At 42.6% G+C, this 20,800-nt stretch overlaps 1 protein-coding gene and 1 long non-coding RNA gene across 2 annotated transcripts; one reads left to right on the top strand and one right to left on the bottom strand.

The window, feature by feature from the left end:
* Positions 1–1,721: 1,721 nt before the first annotated feature.
* On the top strand, positions 1,722–9,525 carry ccnl1a (cyclin L1a). Its single transcript, XM_060076292.1, has 10 exons — positions 1,722–2,117; positions 2,337–2,411; positions 2,927–3,036; positions 4,607–4,727; positions 4,835–4,899; positions 7,156–7,255; positions 7,370–7,474; positions 7,571–7,824; positions 7,946–8,035; positions 8,127–9,525. The coding sequence occupies exons 1-10, from the start codon at positions 1,737–1,739 to the stop codon at positions 8,590–8,592; spliced, it is 1,767 nt and encodes a 588-aa protein (XP_059932275.1). The 5' UTR covers positions 1,722–1,736; the 3' UTR covers positions 8,593–9,525.
* LOC132475262 (uncharacterized) lies at positions 5,934–7,161 on the bottom strand. The gene is made up of 2 exons (XR_009529846.1): positions 6,548–7,161; positions 5,934–6,499 (listed from the first exon to the last, which is right to left on the bottom strand). It is a non-coding gene; the product is annotated as an uncharacterized LOC132475262 (long non-coding RNA).
* Positions 9,526–20,800: the final 11,275 nt, after the last annotated feature.

Raw genomic sequence — 20,800 nt, 5'->3', positions numbered from 1 at the left:
TCTCTGGGTGGTGATTTGAGATAAGGCAGCACTACAAGCTACTAAAGGATGTAGAGCTAATATTTTCTGAGCCATATCTAAGGCTTTAATCTACTTGCAAAAGTAGGCATCCTAAATCCTTTTGTCTTCTTTCAGATGTTAACCATTACTGACTTCCTGAAATCTATATCTTTAGAAAGGAATTGCTTTATGTTTACGTTGTTAAAAAAATCCTTTATTACAGTTTATCCATATTATGGATATTCCCCCTGCACCTCTCTACCACATTGGCAGAACCTGCTGAGACAAGGTCTGGTGATCCAGTGGAGTCTACCCCTGAAACCAGCACTGGATGATTGGCTTGTGCCTTACAGGGAGAAACAGATTAGCCCATTCAAATCAAAGAGTCAAATTCCCCATGTCGTCACCCTGAAGGCAGGGGATGTTTCTAGGGTTTCTGCATTTGAATGAAAAAGGCTCATATGCTGCTTCTGAGAAGACTGGTGACATTAACACACTGTCAAAGTACACCAATAATAGGAAACAGCTGCAAGTATAGTCAATACAGTCCCCTCGATATACCTGCAATTAGTCATTTCAATTTTTGTATTACTTTTCGTTTGAAATATCAGAATAAACACAGCCTCTGGTGCTTCTATTTTCTTGTTTTTTGAGATTTGGCATGTTGGAGAGTAAGTCAAGTACTATTTATTTAATATAGCAGCTTCACAGAGCAAGGTCACAAAGAGTGTGGATGAACTTTTGACTCTATCTATAGACAACATGCTATTGTGAAGAAATCCCCTGGATAGACCAGCTGGGAAAGAAGAGAATGAAATCGGGCAATTGTATGAACACAAAGACTCCCCTCTGGGTCTCCTCAAATATTTCCTTTTCCCATTAATAAAGAGAAACCTGCTTTGGAAACATAACTCCACAACAGCCGACACAATTCCTTCACATTCATGCAAAATTTAGAATTGGCCCTGTGAAAGTATTGCCTCATTATCCTGATGATCCTGAGGTGATCATGATCATGAGATGATCTCGGAGTTGGCACTATTCATTATTGAAGAGGACATGAGAAACTCCAGTCTGAGATTACTTGTCAGGAAAGGAGCAGTTCATTTGTGGAATTAAATTATATTACAAAGTATAATACAAATTTATACAGGCAATACATACTTTTTTTTTACTGCCATCCAAATAGTTGTTTGGGGCTTAATGCATGTATTTGGATTAGGTTATGAACTATTTTTTAATGCAGCAAATAAATACAATCTAATCTTCTATTTATTCAGTTCACATGGGTTACGGTTTACAATATGGTTACCAGAGCTGATGGTTACGTGCTCAACGATATGACTCGGTTGTTTCTCGGAAATCGTATAGAGTCACTTCCGCTGTTCTTATTTGCGGATGGATATGTACGTAAAAGTCTGAACGTTACCGTAATTGACGTCACTAGTTAATTATGGCGTTCCGGGTCTACGTTAAGTGTTCTACGTTAATATGTTATGTTTTCTAATTACAACGTTGTGGAATTAAAGTATACTACAAAGTATAATACAAATGTATACTAAAATGGAATACATTTTTGCAAAAGTTCCTCGAAAATAGCTTACCACAAAATAGGAAGAACACTTATGTAAATAAAGTCTCAGTTAAAGTCATGTTTAAACTTCTGCTGAGGTTATTTACTGCATACGTATCTAAATACGATTACATAACAAGTGACACCACCAGCAATCCACTGAATGCAGCAGGGGGTTTCCGGGACTACTTTATCTCGGCGGAGGCGCACCAACAGTAGCTGCCGCACATCGTTCTGCCTTGTTCCGTGCTTGGGGCAAGTTCAGCTTTTCGGCCCGATTTTTCTAACACTTTTGTTGGTTGAAATGGCCGCGGATCCCGTTTCAACATCTTCTAATGCATCGACAAACAACGATGGCATCCTCATCGGTGATAAAGTGTACTCTGAAGTCTACCTGGCGATCGACAACTCTCTGGTTCCAGAGGAGAAGCTTTCTCCGACCCCCTCTATGCTCGACGGCCTAGACCTCAACACGGAGACCGACCTTCGGATCCTGGGATGTGAACTCATCCAGTCTGCGGGGATTCTGCTAAAGCTGCCCCAGGTAACAGACATGTTATGCGTCTACGGATTTTTCGACACATTTAGAGATCCCCATCCACCTTATTTAACGACGGGAGAGAGGCTGCTAGCTGGCTAGTGTTAGCTTAGCCTTGCTGGTGTTGGCGTGGTGGGACTAAAATGGCGGCTGTCTATTGTGTAAGAAGATACATTAGGTTAACTCGAGCTATAACCCATATCTCGCTGACATGTCTTTCTCCAGGTGGCCATGGCGACGGGACAGGTTCTCTTCCATCGCTTTTTCTATTCCAAGTCCTTCGTCAAGCACAGTTTCGAGGTAAGCGTCCACACACGCACACATTCACACCCAAACACGGAAGATCATTGTGTATACTAGCTACGTATTGTTAGCATACGTTACGCTTACGTTCCGGGCAGAAATGTTACTATCACACTCCCGTTATATATTTATATATATATATATATATATATATATATATATATAGAGAGAGGGAGAGATATAGATACATAGACAGACACAATTGGGATTATTACACGGCTTTGATTAATACGCTATTGTGATTGGTAAATGACAGCAATCAAAGGTCTGAATAACAGACCTTTGTTATGGACTCCATTTTCCAACCGTCTTTATTGACCAAAGAAATGATTACAAAATCGGTAATTTTGGGTCAACTTACTGATTAATTTTTAGTGGCCATGTAATGAACAAAATTATGTAATTATCTTAAAGTAATGACCCGCTCGCTTTAAACGTCTACGAAACATGTTAATGCTGTCCTCCCAGGAGGGTCATGACATCCCTGACTATTTGTCTTGTTTTCTTTGTAGATTGTAGCCATGGCTTGTGTCAACCTGGCCTCCAAGATAGAAGAAGCCCCGCGGCGGATACGAGACGTGATCAACGTCTTCCATCACCTACGGCAAATGCGAGGCAAAAAGTAAGCATCTTTCCATTTCATCACAAGGTTATTCAAAACGTTGTATGAGATATTTTGATTTGTTTGATTTATCTAAACGGAATACCGTTGTTTTTTTTGTTGTGAAAGTGCCCTTTTGTTTATCCATGTACTCTAAACCATTTCAAAACTTTTCAGTTTCCTCGTCACTGGTCTCACACGTGTTAACATTCTGTGCACATATCTAGCGTGTTTTCTGTGATGAGTAAACCCTGAAATTGGCCTCACGCATATTTCTAAAGATGGCCGTATGGTTTAAGTCACTATGGGATGAGACATGCTCTATTGGCATGCCTCTGACTTCAAATTAAACATAGCCCCGACTCAATCGATCTCGGCATTAACGTGGATTCTTTTTTCCCTTGCAACCAACTAACAGCGACCAGCTACATTTACCAAAGCCTGGGTGATGTGGAATGGTACGTAAAGACGAAGCAGTCGGCATGAAACCATGAGCGAGGGAGTGTCGCTTCTCCCTCTGCTTCACCCCAGCCCCCTTCCTGTGGGAGGAGCCCGTGGGCTGAGCCACTGTGGGCCGCGGGGATGACAGGTTGGCCGGAGGTCCTTGGCCCCCCCCCCCTCTCCCGGTGTCTTTGAGGACTTCTGTGGCTCAGTCTTATGCTTTGGGTATTTGTCAGACATGCTGCCAGCTGTTGGGTAATGTAGTTCTCCCTGTTTGGCTGCTCCTCGCCCAGCACTGGAAATTATGTTGCCACACGAGCACACTTCCATTTCACCAAATGTCATCGCTTTTTAGAGAAATATCAATCTTAGCATACATTGGAATTAATTGTCGGCGTGTGGCTTAGTTTTTTGGTACGTTCAGGAATGTTGGATGGCAGAATAATATTATAAATGGCCTGTTAGGTGAGGATGATTTAACCCTGAATCCCTTATACTGGTGTAATTTTTTTTCTTTTAGCTTGGTTAGCTTTTTTTATATGATCTTAATGTAAAAAAATCATCCTCTGTGTATCTCACTTAAAATAGACCAATACATTTGTGGGATGAAGTCTAAACTTAATTTTGTCATTAGACTGTCATTAGTACTATGTTGAATACAGTGTTACTGTTTAATATATTTTGTACTTTTCTGTTGATTCTCAAGAAAGTAGGCAATGACTGCTTGATTCAGAACCATGGCTAATATCCAGGATAATCTGATCAATAACCAGTCATCTTGTATTGAAATTTGTGTCCCTTTTTAAATGTGTCGAATCAGAACGGTCACACTGTTATTTGGTCTGATTCGTTTTTTTCGGATATGTTTGACAATGAGTTATTGATATTTCTCTTTAAAGCGTTGACATACGATGATACAGGCAGAGAGCTGTCGGCAGACGCCAAACATTAACACTGGAGCCACAGGAGTTAGCAAACCCCCAAGTAAACGAAACCATAGACACCTCCCCGCTTTGAGTTGGTTGTAAGGGGAAATAGAAAGAGTCACAGAAAACAAAAGGGCACTTAACTTCCTACTATGCTGCTGAAGCTGGAAGGGGCGGGAGAAACCGTTTTATATTATTTTTACTTTAATTCCTTCAAAAACCAGGGGTGCAAGTTCATTGATACTTGATCAGAACTACATAAATACCAAAAACCAAGTCATCAAAGCAGAACGGCGGGTCCTGAAGGAGCTGGGCTTCTGTGTGCATGTCAAGCATCCCCACAAGGTGAGCTCCTCCGCACTCATCCTGTCACTACACCCCACAAACGGTTTCATTATTGGCTCTCAGTGGAGATGTCTTGTAAGCAACAACCCGTGCTTGTGTCATCCCAGATCATCGTCATGTACCTTCAAGTCCTGGAATGTGAGAAGAACCAAACGCTGGTCCAGACCGCCTGGTAAGTTCCTACTCAGTTCCCCCGTCTCTCACAACCCACAGCAGCAACCCGCGTCACGTGCCCAAGATCTGCTACCAGACCTGGGCTGTCAGTAGATTTTCAACATGAACGCGCAGCACTGTGACACGTCCATACAGTGGAAACGTGACTCACCCGAACATCTAGCTACATATTTAAAATGCAGCCACCAGTCACTTTCCCAGGTCTACCCGCAACATCAGCCCCCCCCCCCATGAAATCCATTTCCCGGTGCCCTGATGGTGCAATTTGTTTGATTGCCAACCTGATGCTTCTGAGATGTGCCTTTACATGGTTTTATTTCTGCAAGTCTTTTTGTTTATGGAGCCCAGGGAGCTTGATTTAACTTTGTCCTTTTCTCTACTCTTTGATTAAAGGGTAGTCCATGCTGGTAAGTCACATAAAGAACCTCTGAACTCTGCCTCCTCCAACCACATGACCTCGGGAAGCTCCCCCCCATTGGTTGGCTGCCCTTCTCCAGACAGCCAATCCCAGTGCCGAGATTCACTGAAGGGGGAGGGCCTATCCCAACTGCCAACATCGCATTTTCTCTTGGGTGTCAAAGGATTTGTATTTTTTTGGTTTTGATACGAAGGTTTATACTGTGATGCATATTTCATTTTTTTTGTAGTGATAGATACTTGCTTTCTTTTCTAGTTTACTTGCATCTAAAATTGAAGTAAACTTAGTGAGAAGAGAAGTACTTTTTTTGACCAGTTACCTGTTTAAATAATATACAGTAGCTTACTGTGTCATTTCCCCAACTGACGTGGTGTCCAGAAGTGTGTGTCTTACAGGCTGATCCAGCTCTCAGGCTCTGCCTCCAGGGACCCTGCCCACCCAGCAGTAGATCACAATCCAACGACTACATTTGATCTCGTAGTGCCACGCTAGTAGTCTTTTCATGAGCCGCTAAAGCAAACATATTTATTTTTTATTTGAACAGAGTTCCAACTGAATTCTTTGTGTACACGTGGCAAGTTCCATGTGGCCACAACCTTTTTTTTCAAAATCAAAAAGTTGACATGTGTTTAACATATCTTGTTACTGGAAAATGTGTAAGGAATTCCCTTGATGGTAACGTTAAAGTATTGTCAATGATTTGCATGCTACGGTGGCAGAATGAAACCGCTGATGCGCATTGGCATTCTGGTGCATGCGCTCAAGTGAAGTGTGAACCTCGCACACAACCTCCCCCTTCTGTGTTAGCCCTCTGATACCAAGTAACGGTTCATGGCTCCATGTCGTTTATTTTGGCTGGTACACTAATTGTGCCTCATCTACCACACACGTCCAGCTGCTTTTGTAACAGTTTTCATCTGGGTGGGAAACTTTTCATTTTGGTTGGGAAGGACACTTTGCCTCTTTCTATAAATGTTCTTCTGCTGAGGCGGTTCGACTAGTTTTTAGTTTCCCACCTTGAGCACTTACTTTTATCCCCACCTGTGAACCATTGCGTCATGTGCTTTATCACGTGACTGCCTACCATACTGAAAAATGCCAGTCCTACCTGATGTGCATCATCTCTACCTCCCCTTACTTCCATACTGAAACAGTCTGACCTGATGTGCATCATCTCTACCTCCCCTCCCATCCTGAAACAGTCTGACCTGATGTGCATCATCTCTACCTCCCCTTACTTCCATACTGAAACTGTCTGACCTGATGTGCATGTCATTATTGTCACTGCAACATCCATTCAAAAGGTCGATATAAAACTAGTCCAAGTGTATTGTCCAGTCTTGCATGCTCCCAATACAAGGCATGTTAATGTTGAAGAGTTGTTAGGGATGTTTCATTTAACTGAATAGAAAGTTGCTTTCTTTCTTCTGGGTCCCCAAATTCACCTTCTCATTTGTGAACACGCCCTGTGTCATGGTTGCTCTTGGAAGAGAATGGAGAAAAGGACAAAGTTAAAATGGCTTCAGGAGATCACAATGCAGAAACCAATATGGCAACCTTTGTTCATGATTTGATGTGTGAGCAACTTTAATGGGTAGTACATGAAGTGGGGGTGAGGCGCAAACTAACACTCCCTGATATTGGTAAATATCAAAGCCAAGCTGTTACTTAAAACTGCGACTAAGCCCATACACTCAAGCTCATAATGGGAATCATGATTTGCTAAAAAAGCCCAAATAAAATAATGCATATTTCCACTACCACTGGGTATGAAAGCCCTGGCATTCCTGTAGAAAAGATGCTATGTGTTTTTTGTATGTGCTTCTGTCTCCACAGGAACTACATGAATGACTGCCTGAGGACAAATGTGTTTGTGCGGTTTCAAGCCGAGACCATCGCCTGTGCCTGCATATACTTGGCTGCCAGAGCTCTGCAGGTCGGTTGCAGTTGAATCTTACATTTTTTACGTCCATTGTTCGCACTGCTGGTTGTATTTTAAACAAGCAGCGGACAACTCGCGGAAGGTAACAAAGCTGTGTTTGTCCCCCAGATGCCGCTTCCATCCCGGCCTCATTGGTACCTTCTGTTTGGAGCCAGTGAGGAGGAGATCCGGGAGATCTGCATCACCACCCTCAAGCTGTACACCAGGAAGAAGGTAACGTCCACAGCACGCCTCCCACGTTATGTATGCTCCCAGCTGCTGTTACCCTTCCCTCGTCCCTCATCTTTAACCCTGGATCCCTCCCGCCAGCCCAACTACGATCACCTGGAGAAGGAGGTGGACCGGCGGAAGATGTTCCTGGCCGAGGCCAAGCTCAAGGCAAAGGGCCTGAACGCCGACGGCACGCCGGCCCTCTCCACGCTCGGCGGCTTCTCCCCGGCCTCCAAGCCCTGCTCCCCGGCCGTGGTGCCGGTGGAGGACAAGTCCCCCAAGCCCCAAGCCCTGAAGCCTGTGAAGAAGGAGCCGGACAACCGAGCCCAGGTCTCCAAGAGCCCGCACAACGGGTCAGTAGATCCTCAGCCCACGCAGTTCCCCGGTCCACTCTGTCCATTCTGTGTGTCGTCGCTGAATCAAGCATGACTTTTTAACTTGCCTAAATGGAGATATGTTTTCCTGTCTTTTCAGGTTAAGAAAAGAGTCCAAGATCGGCAGGAACAGCAGCGGGTCCCGTTCTAGAACACGCTCCCGCTCCAGATCCCGCTCGCCCCGCAGACAGTAAGACAGTTCCTCATCTGTGACCATGTCGCCGTCTCCCTGCACGCCCTCCCATTCCCCCTGTCTCACCACCTGTTCCACTCCTCCCCAGCTACAACGGCAGACGCAGTCGCTCGGGGACCTACAGCTCGCGCTCTCGCTCCCACAGCCCGTCGCCACGGCGACACCAGCCCTCGCCGCTCCTCCCCCACCTCAAACCAAAGGCCAGTCACCACGGCAACAGCGACTCCAAGGTCTCCGGTCGCCACAGCGGCAGCGGCGGGGGCAGCTCAGGACACAAGAGGAAGCGGTCGCGCTCCCGGTCGCGCACCCCCATCAAAGGGGAGCGCGAGCGGGAGAGGGAGCGGGACAGGGAGCGCGGTGCCTCGGACCTCGCCTCCTCCAAGAAGCACAAGCACGAGCGGGGCGGCGGGCACCACCGCGGGGAGAGGCGGGAACACGAGAGGTCCCGCTCCTACGACCGGGAGCGGGAGAGGGAGCGCGGCCACAAGAGCAAACACCACGGTAGTGGCGGTGGCGGCGGAGGGCACTCGGGGCACGGCCGGCACCGTCGCTGAGCCCCACACCACTCGGGTGGTCTCGGGGCCTGGCGGAAACATAGTCAAACGTTTCCCAGGGTCCACCACCGCGTCACGCAACTGCTTGTCTTTCTCCAGTGTACGTACCAGTATAAAACCATCTGGGCGCCAAATTGACCCTAAGATCATTCTGCGGTTCAGTGTTCATGGCCTGATCACATGCGAGGCATTGGACTTCCAAGATTAACCTGAATGTATATCCCACGTGTCAAAACGTGCTGGTTAAGGCATTTGCTATGGCCAAGACCACTGATCGACCAACCACCTTTATAGCTGATATTTGGCAGTGGTGGCTGATAATTTGGTAAAGCTGGGTGACGCGTTTTGGTGGATCAAATTCATGTCATTTGCAGCAGGAGGTCCTGAAAAGGAGTTATTTTATTTTCTTGATTATTGATAATTGGTTGAATTATGGAAACGTTAATTTCGCCTGCCAGGCCCAGAGCTGCCTAACATACCAGTCCACATACTACTTTTGAATGCAAATGTTTTGTTTTTTTCATGTATTTTTCTCATTTTCCATTTCAATGGACGACTTGAAGGAACCATATATTTTACAGTGTAAAGATGACAAAAAGCCGGATTATTGTGAATGCTTTGATTTATTAAAGCAACGGACAGTGGAAAAATGTACAATTTAAAGGACATTCAGGAAAGAAAATATTCTTATCATTGGAATTTCTCTGGTTCATAATTTATTGGACAAATGTGCGATGGCTATAGCTGTGTTGTGTACATTTGTAAAGAATCAAAACAATGGTGTTATTTAGGGTAAGAGGCTATATATCTTTTTAAGATGCAGACTTGATTGAAAAACCTTGTAGAATTGTGAATTTGTTACACGGCTTTTAGTCTGCACATGTTCATGTTTGAATTTTTTTATTAAATTCAGTAATAAAAGACTCACTGTAAGGACTCTTGTTTCTGAAAATGGTGCACAATAATTGGTGGTCGAGGAAGGAACATTAAAGTGATCGTAATGTAAACTGATTCACTATCGCTAGATCTGTAATGCGAGTGTAAAGCCTGAACTCATATGACCGGGAGGGGGCACTGTTGGCCGTGGCAATGTTAACGGGACCATCGCTCCACTGCATCCATGCAATTGGCAGGTAATCATAGGTTTAACTGGTGATTTTCAATGGGTCTGACGAGAATGGGTACCCGGTAAGAGCTCTGGTACTTAAAGCCTTTTTAAGATGCAATCTAGAATCCTGCTATGAAGACACATTATTCCCTAATGTACTAATTTAAGTAGATTGCTTTCTAGTTAGAGAATAGTTCAGTGTCACTTTATTGGGACAGTACTGTGTGTATTAAAGTTTTGAGGAAGATAAGTTACACGGCTAGGGAACAAAGTTCAACTTCCCACTTAAAGCTCAATATTGTGCACATATTGACTTGCCAAATTTCGATTTTAGAAACGAGATTCATTCCGATATCTGGGAATAACCACAAATGCAATGAATCATTATTCCAGCCATGTCATTGTAGAATCTACCAGAAAATGTTTAGATCTTCTGTCAGGAGTCAGGAGCTCAAGTTATCCTGAGCGCATTCCAAGTTAGACTATAAGGTGATGTATCCACCCACACTCATGAACATTATTCTGAAGTAAAACTGATTCAGTTCCTCTGGATAGGCTCCTACTGGATCCCAGAGAGCCTAGTTTAGTTGTAAACAAGTCCTCCCTCCCCATACCCACTTTTAACAAATGATGTCAGGACTTTTGTACCATTCTCACTCTGTCATTTTCCTTTCATTGTCCTGGCTCCATCACTCTCTCCTTTGTCATTATATCATGCATCTTTCTCTCTGTCCCTCTTTCACAACATCTCATCCACTCCATTATTTACCTGTCACACTCAAAGGACCGCATCTGTCTGCATGCTAAGGGGCGCCTTTCAGAATTGCACCAATAGGGGCACACGCGCTGCGCACACACACACACACACACACACACACACACACACACACACACACACACACACACACACACACACTTGACAGCCTTGTCAGGCGAATTGCACAAGGCATAATCAGTGACATGGCGAAAGGATTGAGTAACACACTGAATGATGCATATCAAGACTCTCGCACGTCTCTGGCCCCACGCACAGCCAGTTACACTCATACACGTACACACATGCACGCACACACGCACATACTTTCTGTATACCGTAAAACACAGGTTTTCACAATTGTTGACAGAAGTTTGTAGATGGTTTTTTTTGACTTGCAGGTCTGGGATCAAATACACCACAGAGACAAAAACTAAGAATTTCCTAGGGTAAATCTCACTTCATTTTTGTTTATGAATCTCTAGGTGTGTGTGTGTCTGTGTGATTGCATGTATATGTTTGTGTGTGCGTGTGTGCCTGTGTATTCTCATAGCGACATCAGATATCGAAATAGGCAAGTGTCAGCCAAGAGCGAGCCAAATGACAGAGGAGGATGTATATTTGAAGTGGGTATTTTATGATTTATACATGTCCAACCTCAGCAGGATAAAAGGATACTCCTCTCAAAGAATTATAGTGGGCTACCTCCCCTGTTCGATCACTTCTAAGGAATATGGATCACATTTGGGCCTATGTGTACATACGTGTGTGTTTGTGTGTGTGTCTGTGTGTGTGTGTATATGTGTATGTGTGAACCTGCAATCCTTTAGGCTCCAACCTGGCTCCAGGCCCCCCTCCACTCCTGACCCAGTATATAAGAGGCTGGGCGCTTTAATGAATGTTTTCCATTCCAAAACTAAAGCCATCTAAAAGTTCGCTTCTGCATCTGCTTTACATCCAAGTATATGCCTATTGATATGAACAGATGTTTAAAGGCCTGTTTTATGGTTTGCAAAACAGATAATGACTTTCATTTTTCTGAATACGTGAAAAAATTTGTATAAAACCCCAGCTTTACCCTTGTTAAAGAGCTCCTATTTCACCACCATGTGGGAGTGTGATAAGCGATTACAGGCCATTTAAAAATCTGCCCTTCCCCGTGCCTTAGTGACATCACAAGAGGTGTGAGTGTCTACCTAGATGTATGATGGATAGATAAGCAACCTTTACTACAGTCCACTGGTTAGGCTGGTGGACTGATCTATCCAACATACATTTTGGGTATTCAAACTCAGAGACTTTGGGTAGGCTGTCCCTGTATCCGATTTAGCGCTATGCCAAACCTCCACTTCCCTGCGATACAGGTGAGTTCTCCGAAGGCCTGGCCATTACCTCAATTGCTCATTTAAACACATGGCTCTATTTGGGGATTATCTATCCTACTTTTTCATCACGTGGCCTCTCAATTATGTTACCATTGTACATGGATTGAGCCTTTATGTAATAAATTATTTATATAAAAAATCATGCTTCGGGTGCTGCAGCACCCCCCCCCCCCTGGCGGCCTCTGGCTGTAACTGCAAGTGAGAAGGTTTTATGAACAAATCAATACTTTTTTTTTTTTTTTAATAATTTTATCATACAACATGATTTTTCATTTAATTATTGACATCCACCCTTTTTATGATATTTATCATATTATCATTTCAATTTATTTAGAACATTGTCTGAGTAGGCTGACGTAGGCTATGACGCACAACGCAGAACTGTCGATAGCTGAATATCGTACTATGCTGATTTTACATAAGCATGTTGGTGTTCAACATCTGTTGTAGTGAACATTCTAAAACTGGTGTAAAATGTTGCTGCCATATTTAGTCAGGTTCATTATGTTTGGATTTGAACTTCCGTTGGCTTTTTGTGGAGAGTATGAAAACTATACATTTTTGGAAACCTCATAGGATAAGCAATCAGAAAAACAATGTTTCCATTTGCCTCAAGTCCAATATGGCCGCCATCTTGGATTTTACAAAATGGCTGCTGTGAAAAAGGTTTTCGTCGATATCTCAGCTTCTAAATAACCTAGAGCTTTTATTTTGACAGCTAAACTACCATTTTCAGGGCCAATGAATCCAATGGTAACAAAATAAATAAGCTAGAATCAACCTAAAACTTTATTGACTGAAATTTCTAGTTTTAATTTAATGTTTTACAAGTAATCAATCATGAACGTTCCACTAAGTCTATTACAGTTTTTTTCAATTGCTTGAACACATTTTGCAAATCTTGGCTCATTGTGTCAAAACTCAACACGCAAGCAAATAAGACACAACACTGAGAAATATACCATTCACATCAATGTCAAATTTAAACTCTTCTAACGAAACCTAACAATCCCTTGTGAAAATGTCACTCTGATGCCAAAATGATACACACTTGAATATGATACACATATGAATACACTTTCAGATCAGCAGCAACACACTAGTCTACTTTATATAAAACACTGCAGTCTTCCATATTCACTGTTCCAGTTCCACAGAAGGCATGTTTTCACAACAACCAAAAAAATCAAATACCGTATAGGTCCGAATATAAGACAGCCTTTTTTCCCCACGAAATAGGTCCGAAAAAGTCGGGTTGTCTTATATTCGGGGTCTAGTATTCAGAGCGCAGCTTCGCTTCTTCGCCTCTCCCTTTAAATGTCAATACACATTCGCGGCCGCAGGTGGCGCCAGAAATTGGTTCCGGGAAGAAGTAGTCCAGCGTCCTTAACAACCAGACCGTTACCGGTGTTTAAAGACAGGCTGGCCATTTAGAGACAAGTGGCTCAAAAGTGGGTCAGGTCAATCAACAACAGCAGAGGAGCTAGGATGCCAATTTTAAAATAATGGTCGTCAATAAGGCAGAGTCAAGTAACAACTGCCAAGCTGCCAAGAAGTTCGGGGTCACGGAGTGTAACGTAAGAAGATGGCGAGAACCAAAACAACGTCTCAAAGATGCCAACAGTCAGTGCAAATCCTACCGTGTTCCTCAAAGTGGTCGTTTCAGTGAGCAGGAGCAATTGTGTTGCAGAAAGGAGCAAGTGTGTTGCACAATTGCAACTAAACTACAAAGCAGCGCTTTTGTTTAAGGTATGGTTACATGTGTTTAAGGTATAGTAACAACAACTTCAAGTTCTGCTACTTTTGAATTGACAGCTAACCATCTCAATGATGGCCTTCGGAGTTGGAAGGGCATCTGTCATGGTTGGTTTCAGCTGGCTTTCGTACTCCTTGTGGTAGCCATTCTGCAGGGGATCCATATGAGAATCTTGCAGAGCAATGCTGGCCGGTCCCCACAGAGCACGAAGGGTAGGAGGTAGCTGATTTCTGCGATATGCTTGCAGAAGAGATGCCATCGTAGTTCGGAGATGGTTTTGATGTAGATGCCTTTGGGGAGTAGGCTGCACAGACGAAGCTAGCCAGAGTGCCCAACATTTATTCATTCTGGACACGTCGGCAGCCCAAACAATGCCAATGCTAGACAGAGGTTCTTCTTGGTCACACCAGAACCCTCCCGTATTGCAAAACAGAGTCAGTTTGACTTGGAACCTGACCAAACCAATCATGACCTTTGGCCAAGTGCTGTCAAGAAGATGCATGATGTTATTCACAAGATCAAGGCAGCCATACTGAAATATGGAAAGATCTTGAATGCAGATGTGACTGGTCAAAAGGAATATGAAGACTAATTTTCAGAGCGAATTAATGGAGATGTCAGCTTATTGGCACCAGACAAAAAGATGTTCATGTCTGCAAACAAGAAAATCAGAGTAAAACTCAAGAGACAAGAATGTGGATCTAAAGGAGACCAAGGACTTATATGGCAGACTGATGGTACTGGCCAGGTCCAGCAGAGACATCAACCAGAAAGAGGCCATTGGGTACTACGAATTCACTGTGACACCAAGAGCCCTTTTTGCTCCAGATGGTACAATCCTGCCATGCCTGGACAAATCAAAGTTTATCCCCCTCCTTAACAAGTTCACTACAGAAGAAACTCCACAGGAAGATCAGCAGCCAGAAAATGGGATGGACACCACCAGAGCCGGCGCTGGCCGTTAAGGCGTCCTAGGCGACTCAAATTCAACTTGCGCCCTGGATAGGTCTTCCGAGAGGGGGGGGGGGGGTTGTCGCATTATCCTGCTTACTGCGGTGACGGTTTCGGGGCGCCCTGGCAATTGCTCCCGCGCTTGACTAATTAAGGCTGCCACCAGGTCGCCTAGGCGGTCGCCTAGGTTGCCTATGCCGAGCGCCGGCCCTGGAGACCACACCAGATGCTCCAAGTCGCAAGATAGCCCTGGTAGGTGCAATGGTTCTGCAGAAAATGGCCAAGAAACCAGCTACCATAGTGACAGTCAAACATCTCAGTGAATGCTTCAACGACAGGCTGATGTCCCTCACACGAGATTATGATGAAATCATCCTTGTGTTTGACACGTGCAGGGATGATTCTCTGAAGAGTGCTACCAGGGATAAAAGAAGGCAAGGAAGAGCACCAATCCAGCATCAGGTCTGAGTTGACACAAACATAAAACACATCCCAATGAGCAGGTTCCTTTTACATGACAAGACGAAGGCTGACCTGACCAACTATCTTGCTGCAAAGACTTTAGAGTACAACAGTACATCCAAAAGACCATCACCTCTTCATCAGGGCTTACCAGGAGCAACAAAGACTTGGTGTTCCAGGACAACAATCATGAAGAAGCAGACACACTGTTGATCTACCAGGCTGTGCTGGCATCACAGCGAAACCCACCGGATGCAAAGATGGTTTTCTTCTCCCCAGACACAGATATTGGTCATAGCAAACTATGACCTCATGCTGAGGAACACGTCCATTTCCATGGCCTCTGGGGTTATGGGGATAGAGCCAATATGGAGAGCAATAGGGTCAGAAAGAGCAAAGGCTTTGCCAGCCTTCCATGCGTTCACTGGCGCTGACAACACTGGAAGGTTCTCACGTATAGGCAAAGCAACCTGGCTGCAAGTCTACATAAAGGCAGATAAAGATGTAATCAGTTCACTGCAGATGCTTTCAACAGAGGAAGAAGTGACCGAAACTATGTTGGCCACTCTGGCTAGCTTCGTCTGTGCAGCCTACTCCCCCAAAGGCATCTACATCAAGACCATCTCCGAATTAGGATGGCATCTCTTCTGCAAGCATATGGCAGAAAGTGATAAGCTACCTCCTACCCTTGGAGCTCTGAGACAACATGTCCTGAGGTCCATATCCAAGCCAGAGTGTGGGGACAGGCCAGCTTTGCTCTGCAAGATTCTCAGATGGATCCCCTGCAGAATGGCCACCGCATGTTACCAAGAAGTTGATAATATAATGTTTAAAAAAAATAATACATAATGGTACCAGAAGTTAAAGTCCTTTCTCTCCCCTTGTTCCTGTTCCTTGGCTCTACTGGTCCCCAGAGGTCAAACTCTAATGTAACTGTACATCTGTACTGTCTGATAGCCAGCTGAAACCAACGATGACAGATGCCCTTCCAGCTCCAAAAGCCATCATTGAGATGGTTAGCTGTCAATGCAAAAGAGACTGTTCTTCTGCCAGATGTTCTTGTAGAAAAAACAACTTATCCTGCACCGATCTTTGCCAGTGCGGCAGTGCGTGTCAGAAGGATGAGGACACACAGAATAAGTATGAAACTGATGATGACGATGATAGGTAAAGACTCCTTGATTGCCTTAAACATTAAAGACATTTCTGTCATGAGGAGCATGTTGGCTCTTAATGGACATTAACTTAGTGGAACGTTCATGATTGATCACTTGTAAAACATTAAATAAAATTACAAATTTTAGTCAATTAAGTTTTAGGTTGAATCTAGCTAATTTATGTTGTTACCATTGGATTCCTTGGCCCTGAAAATGGTAGTTCAGCTCTCAAAATAAAAGCTCTAGGTTATTTAGAAGCTGAGATATTGACGAAAACCCTTTTCAAGGCAGCCATTTTGTAAAATCCAAGATGGCGGGCATATAGGTATCAGGGCAAATGGAAACATTATTTTTCTGATTGCTTACACAATAAAGTTTCCAAAAATGTATAGTTTTGATACTCTCCACAAAATGCTGGCGACATTACATAGTGAACCGGACTAATTAATAGACACGTTGAATGTTATTGTTATGATTCTGGAATCCTGCACGTAAACTGGTTGGCAAAAAAAGAGCAAAGACGGACGGTTCACTTGACGGAGAAACCGTCACTTTCCTCATATCAGACAACTCGTAACTCTGGATGAAAATAAAGGCTTTCTTTTATTGTCACTCTCCTTTTAAACCTTTAGAAATAACCTCCTAAATCCTTGTTATAACGCTGTGTATGATCCCGGACCGCAACAGCTTGAAGGCATGTTGTTATAGTGTGAAATTCAGCACAGTATCAGCCGAGTTGACTCTAATTTCCACATTGTTTACTTGCTGACGTTTGTGAATAACAGTGGCTAGTTGGCAGAACTCTTTTTACACACCAGTAGAGTGTTTATCAGAGCGGAGCCCTGAATGTTGCGCAGCATTTATTATGACGTCATTATATAGACTCTCTCTCAGTCAGCACCCCCCCCCCTTGGACTGACTTCCCGCGTCCCTGGTGTTACCCCCTATGTTTTATTCGATACTTTTCAACAGTGTTACCCCTTATGGGTTTTTCATGACCACAGATAAAAAACGACGTTTTTTTTTACGTTTCATTTGATAAAAACGACAGTGTTACCCCTTATGTTTTTATTCATGACGACCAATAAAAACAACAGTGTTACCCCCTTTATGTTTTTATTCATGACGACCAATAAAAAACAAGTGTTACCCCTTATGTTTTTTTTCATGACGACCAATAAAAAACAACAGTGTTACCCCTTATGTTTTCTTTCATGACGACCAATAAAAAAAGGAACAGTGTTACCCCTTATGTTTCCTTTCATGACGACCAATAAAAAACAACAGTGTTACCCCTTATGGTTTTTTTCATGACGACCAAAGAAAAACGACAGTGTTACCCCTTATGTTTCATTTGATAAAAACGACAGTGTTACCCCCCATGTTTCATTTGATAAAAACGACAGTGTTACCCCTCATGTTTCATTTGATAAAAACGGCAGTGTTACCCCTTGTGTTTTCTTTCATGACGACCAAAGAAAAACAACAGTGTCACCCCCTATGTTTTATTTGATAAATATCGACAGTGTTTTCCCCTTATATTTATTTCATGACGGCCGATAAAAAACGACAGAGTTACCCCTCATGCTTTTTCCATGTTGACCAATAAAAAACGACAGTGGCACCCCTGTCGATGTTTTTGCAGGGATCGGAACATGAGCTGTTTAGAGTGTTAACCTCCGAACTTAACAATGCACCATCAAGACACCGGTTATAGTCATCACAAAGGTTATACTTGACTTTATAATTTGCATGAAATAGAGAAAAGAAACTTCCAACAGAGGTCATCAACCGGACTTGAACCCCGGTCTCGAGGGGTTTAGGCAGAGTGCACCCCACCGCACCACTGAGGCGATGACAATACACAATAATCAATCATCAATAAAGAGGATATACATGTCATTAAAATGTATGTGTGTATTTCTATTATTTCCCTAATGTTTTTTTTTCAAGACGACAAATAATAAACAAATGTTTTTTTTCATGACGACCAAAAAAAAAAACAGTGTTACCCCCTTTAGATATACATGACATTAAAATGTATGTGTGTATTTCTATTATTTCCCTAATGTTTTTTTTTCAAGACGACAAATAATAAACAACAGTGTTACCCCTTATGTTTTTTTTCATGACGACCAATAAAAAACAACAGTGTTACCCCTTATGTTTTCTTTCATGACGACCAATAAAAAACAACAGTGTTACCCCTTATGTTTTCTTTCATGACGACCAATAAAAAACAACAGTGTTACCCCTTATGGTTTTTTTCATGACGACCAAAGAAAAACGACAGTGTTACCCCTTATGTTTCATTTGATAAAAACGACAGTGTTACCCCTCATGTTTCATTTGATAAAAACGGCAGTGTTACCCCTCATGTTTTTTCCATGTTGACCAATAAAAAACGACAGTGGCACCCCTTTCGACATTTTTGCAGGGATCGGAACATGAGCTGTTCAGAGTGTTAACCTCCGAACTTAACAATGCACCATCAAGACACCGGTTAAAGTCATCACAAAGGTTATACTTGAATTTATAATTCGCATGAAATAGAGATAAGAAACTTCCAACAGAGGTCATCAACCGGACTTGAACCCGGGTCTCGAGGGGGTTAGGCAGAGTGCACCCCACTGCACCACTGAGGCGTTGATAATATACAATAATCAATCATCAATAAAGAGGATATACATGACATTAAAATGTATGTGTGTATTTCTATTATTTCCCTAATGTTTTTTTTTCAAGACGACAAATAATAAACAACAGTGTTACCCCTTATGGTTTTTTTCATGACGACCAAAGAAAAACGACAGTGTTACCCCCTATGTTTCATTTGATAAAAACGACAGTGTTACCCCTCATGTTTCATTTGATAAAAACGGCAGTGGTACCCCTTGTGTTTTTCATGATGACTGATAAAAAACGACAGTGTTACCCCTTATATTTTTTTTCATGACGACCAATAAAAAACTACAGTGTTACCCCTTATGTTTTCTTTCATGACGACCAATAAAAAACAACAGTGTTACCCCTTATTTTTTCTTTCATGACGACCAATAAAAAACAACAGTGTTACCCCTTATGTTTTCTTTCATGACGACCAATAAAAAACAACAGTGTTACCCCTTATGTTTTTTTTCATGACGACCAATAAAAAACAACAGTGTTACCCCTTATGTTTTCTTTCATGACGACCAATAAAAAACAACAGTGTTACCCCTTATGTTTTTTTTCATGACGACCAATAAAAAACAACAGTGTTGCCCCTTATGTTTTCTTTCATGACGACCAATAAAAAACAACAGTGTTACCCCTTATGTTTTTTTTCATGACGACCAATAAAAAACAACAGTGTTACCCCTTATGTTTTCTTTCATGACGACCAATAAAAAACAACAGTGTTACCCCTTATGTTTTCTTTCATGACGACCAATAAAAAACAACAGTGTTACCCCTTATGGTTTTTTTCATGACGACCAAAGAAAAACGACAGTGTTACCCCTTATGTTTCATTTGATAAAAACGAAAGTGTTACCCCTCATGTTTCATTTGATAAAAACGGCAGTGTTACCCCTTGTGTTTTTTTTCATGACGACCAAAGAAAAACAACAGTGTCACCCCCTATGTTTTATTTGATAAATATCGACAGTGTTTTCCCCTTATATTTATTTCATGACGGCCGATAAAAAACGACAGAGTTACCCCTCATGCTTTTTCCATGTTGACCAATAAAAAACGACAGTGGCACCCCTGTCGACGTTTTTGCAGGGATCGGAACATGAGCTGTTTAGAGTGTTAACCTCCGAACTTAACAATGCACCATCAAGACACCGGTTATAGTCATCACAAAGGTTATACTTGACTTTATAATTTGCATGAAATAGAGAAAAGAAACTTCCAACAGAGGTCATCAACCGGACTTGAACCCCGGTCTCGAGGGGTTTAGGCAGAGTGCACCCCACCGCACCACTGAGGCGATGACAATACACTATAATCAATCATCAATAAAGAGGATATACATGTCATTAAAATGTATGTGTGTATTTCTATTATTTCCCTAATGTTTTTTTTTCAAGACGACAAATAATAAACAAATGTTTTTTTTCATGACGACCAAAAAAAACAACAGTGTTACCCCCTTTAGATATACATGACATTAAAATGTATGTGTGTATTTCTATTATTTCCCTAATGTTTTTTTTTCAAGACGACAAATAATAAACAACAGTGTTACCCCTTATGTTTTTTTTCATGACGACCAATAAAAAACAACAGTGTTACCCCTTATGTTTTCTTTCATGACGACCAATAAAAAACAACAGTGTTACCCCTTATGTTTTCTTTCATGACGACCAATAAAAAACAACAGTGTTACCCCTTATGGTTTTTTTCATGACGACCAAAGAAAAACGACAGTGTTACCCCTTATGTTTCATTTGATAAAAACGACAGTGTTACCCCTCATGTTTCATTTGATAAAAACGGCAGTGTTACCCCTCATGTTTTTTCCATGTTGACCAATAAAAAACGACAGTGGCACCCCTTTCGACATTTTTGCAGGGATCGGAACATGAGCTGTTTAGAGTGTTAACCTCCGAACTTAACAATGCACCATCAAGACACCGGTTAAAGTCA

The sequence above is a fragment of the Gadus macrocephalus genome, chromosome 16, assembly GCF_031168955.1.
Source record: "Gadus macrocephalus chromosome 16, ASM3116895v1".
Taxonomy (NCBI): Eukaryota; Metazoa; Chordata; class Actinopteri; order Gadiformes; family Gadidae; genus Gadus; species Gadus macrocephalus.
Note: the sequence above shows the minus strand (reverse complement) of the source record. Positions and strands in the feature narration are given on the sequence as shown.

Coding starts and splice junctions, on each gene's coding strand:
- ccnl1a (XM_060076292.1), top strand. CDS start 1,737: ATGCAGCAGGGGGTTTCCGGGACTACTTTATCTCGGCGGAGGCGCACC. Junction 2,412..2,926: donor TCGTCAAGCACAGTTTCGAG/GTAAGCGTCCAC, acceptor TTTTCTTTGTAG/ATTGTAGCCATGGCTTGTGT. Junction 4,900..7,155: donor ACGCTGGTCCAGACCGCCTG/GTAAGTTCCTAC, acceptor CTGTCTCCACAG/GAACTACATGAATGACTGCC.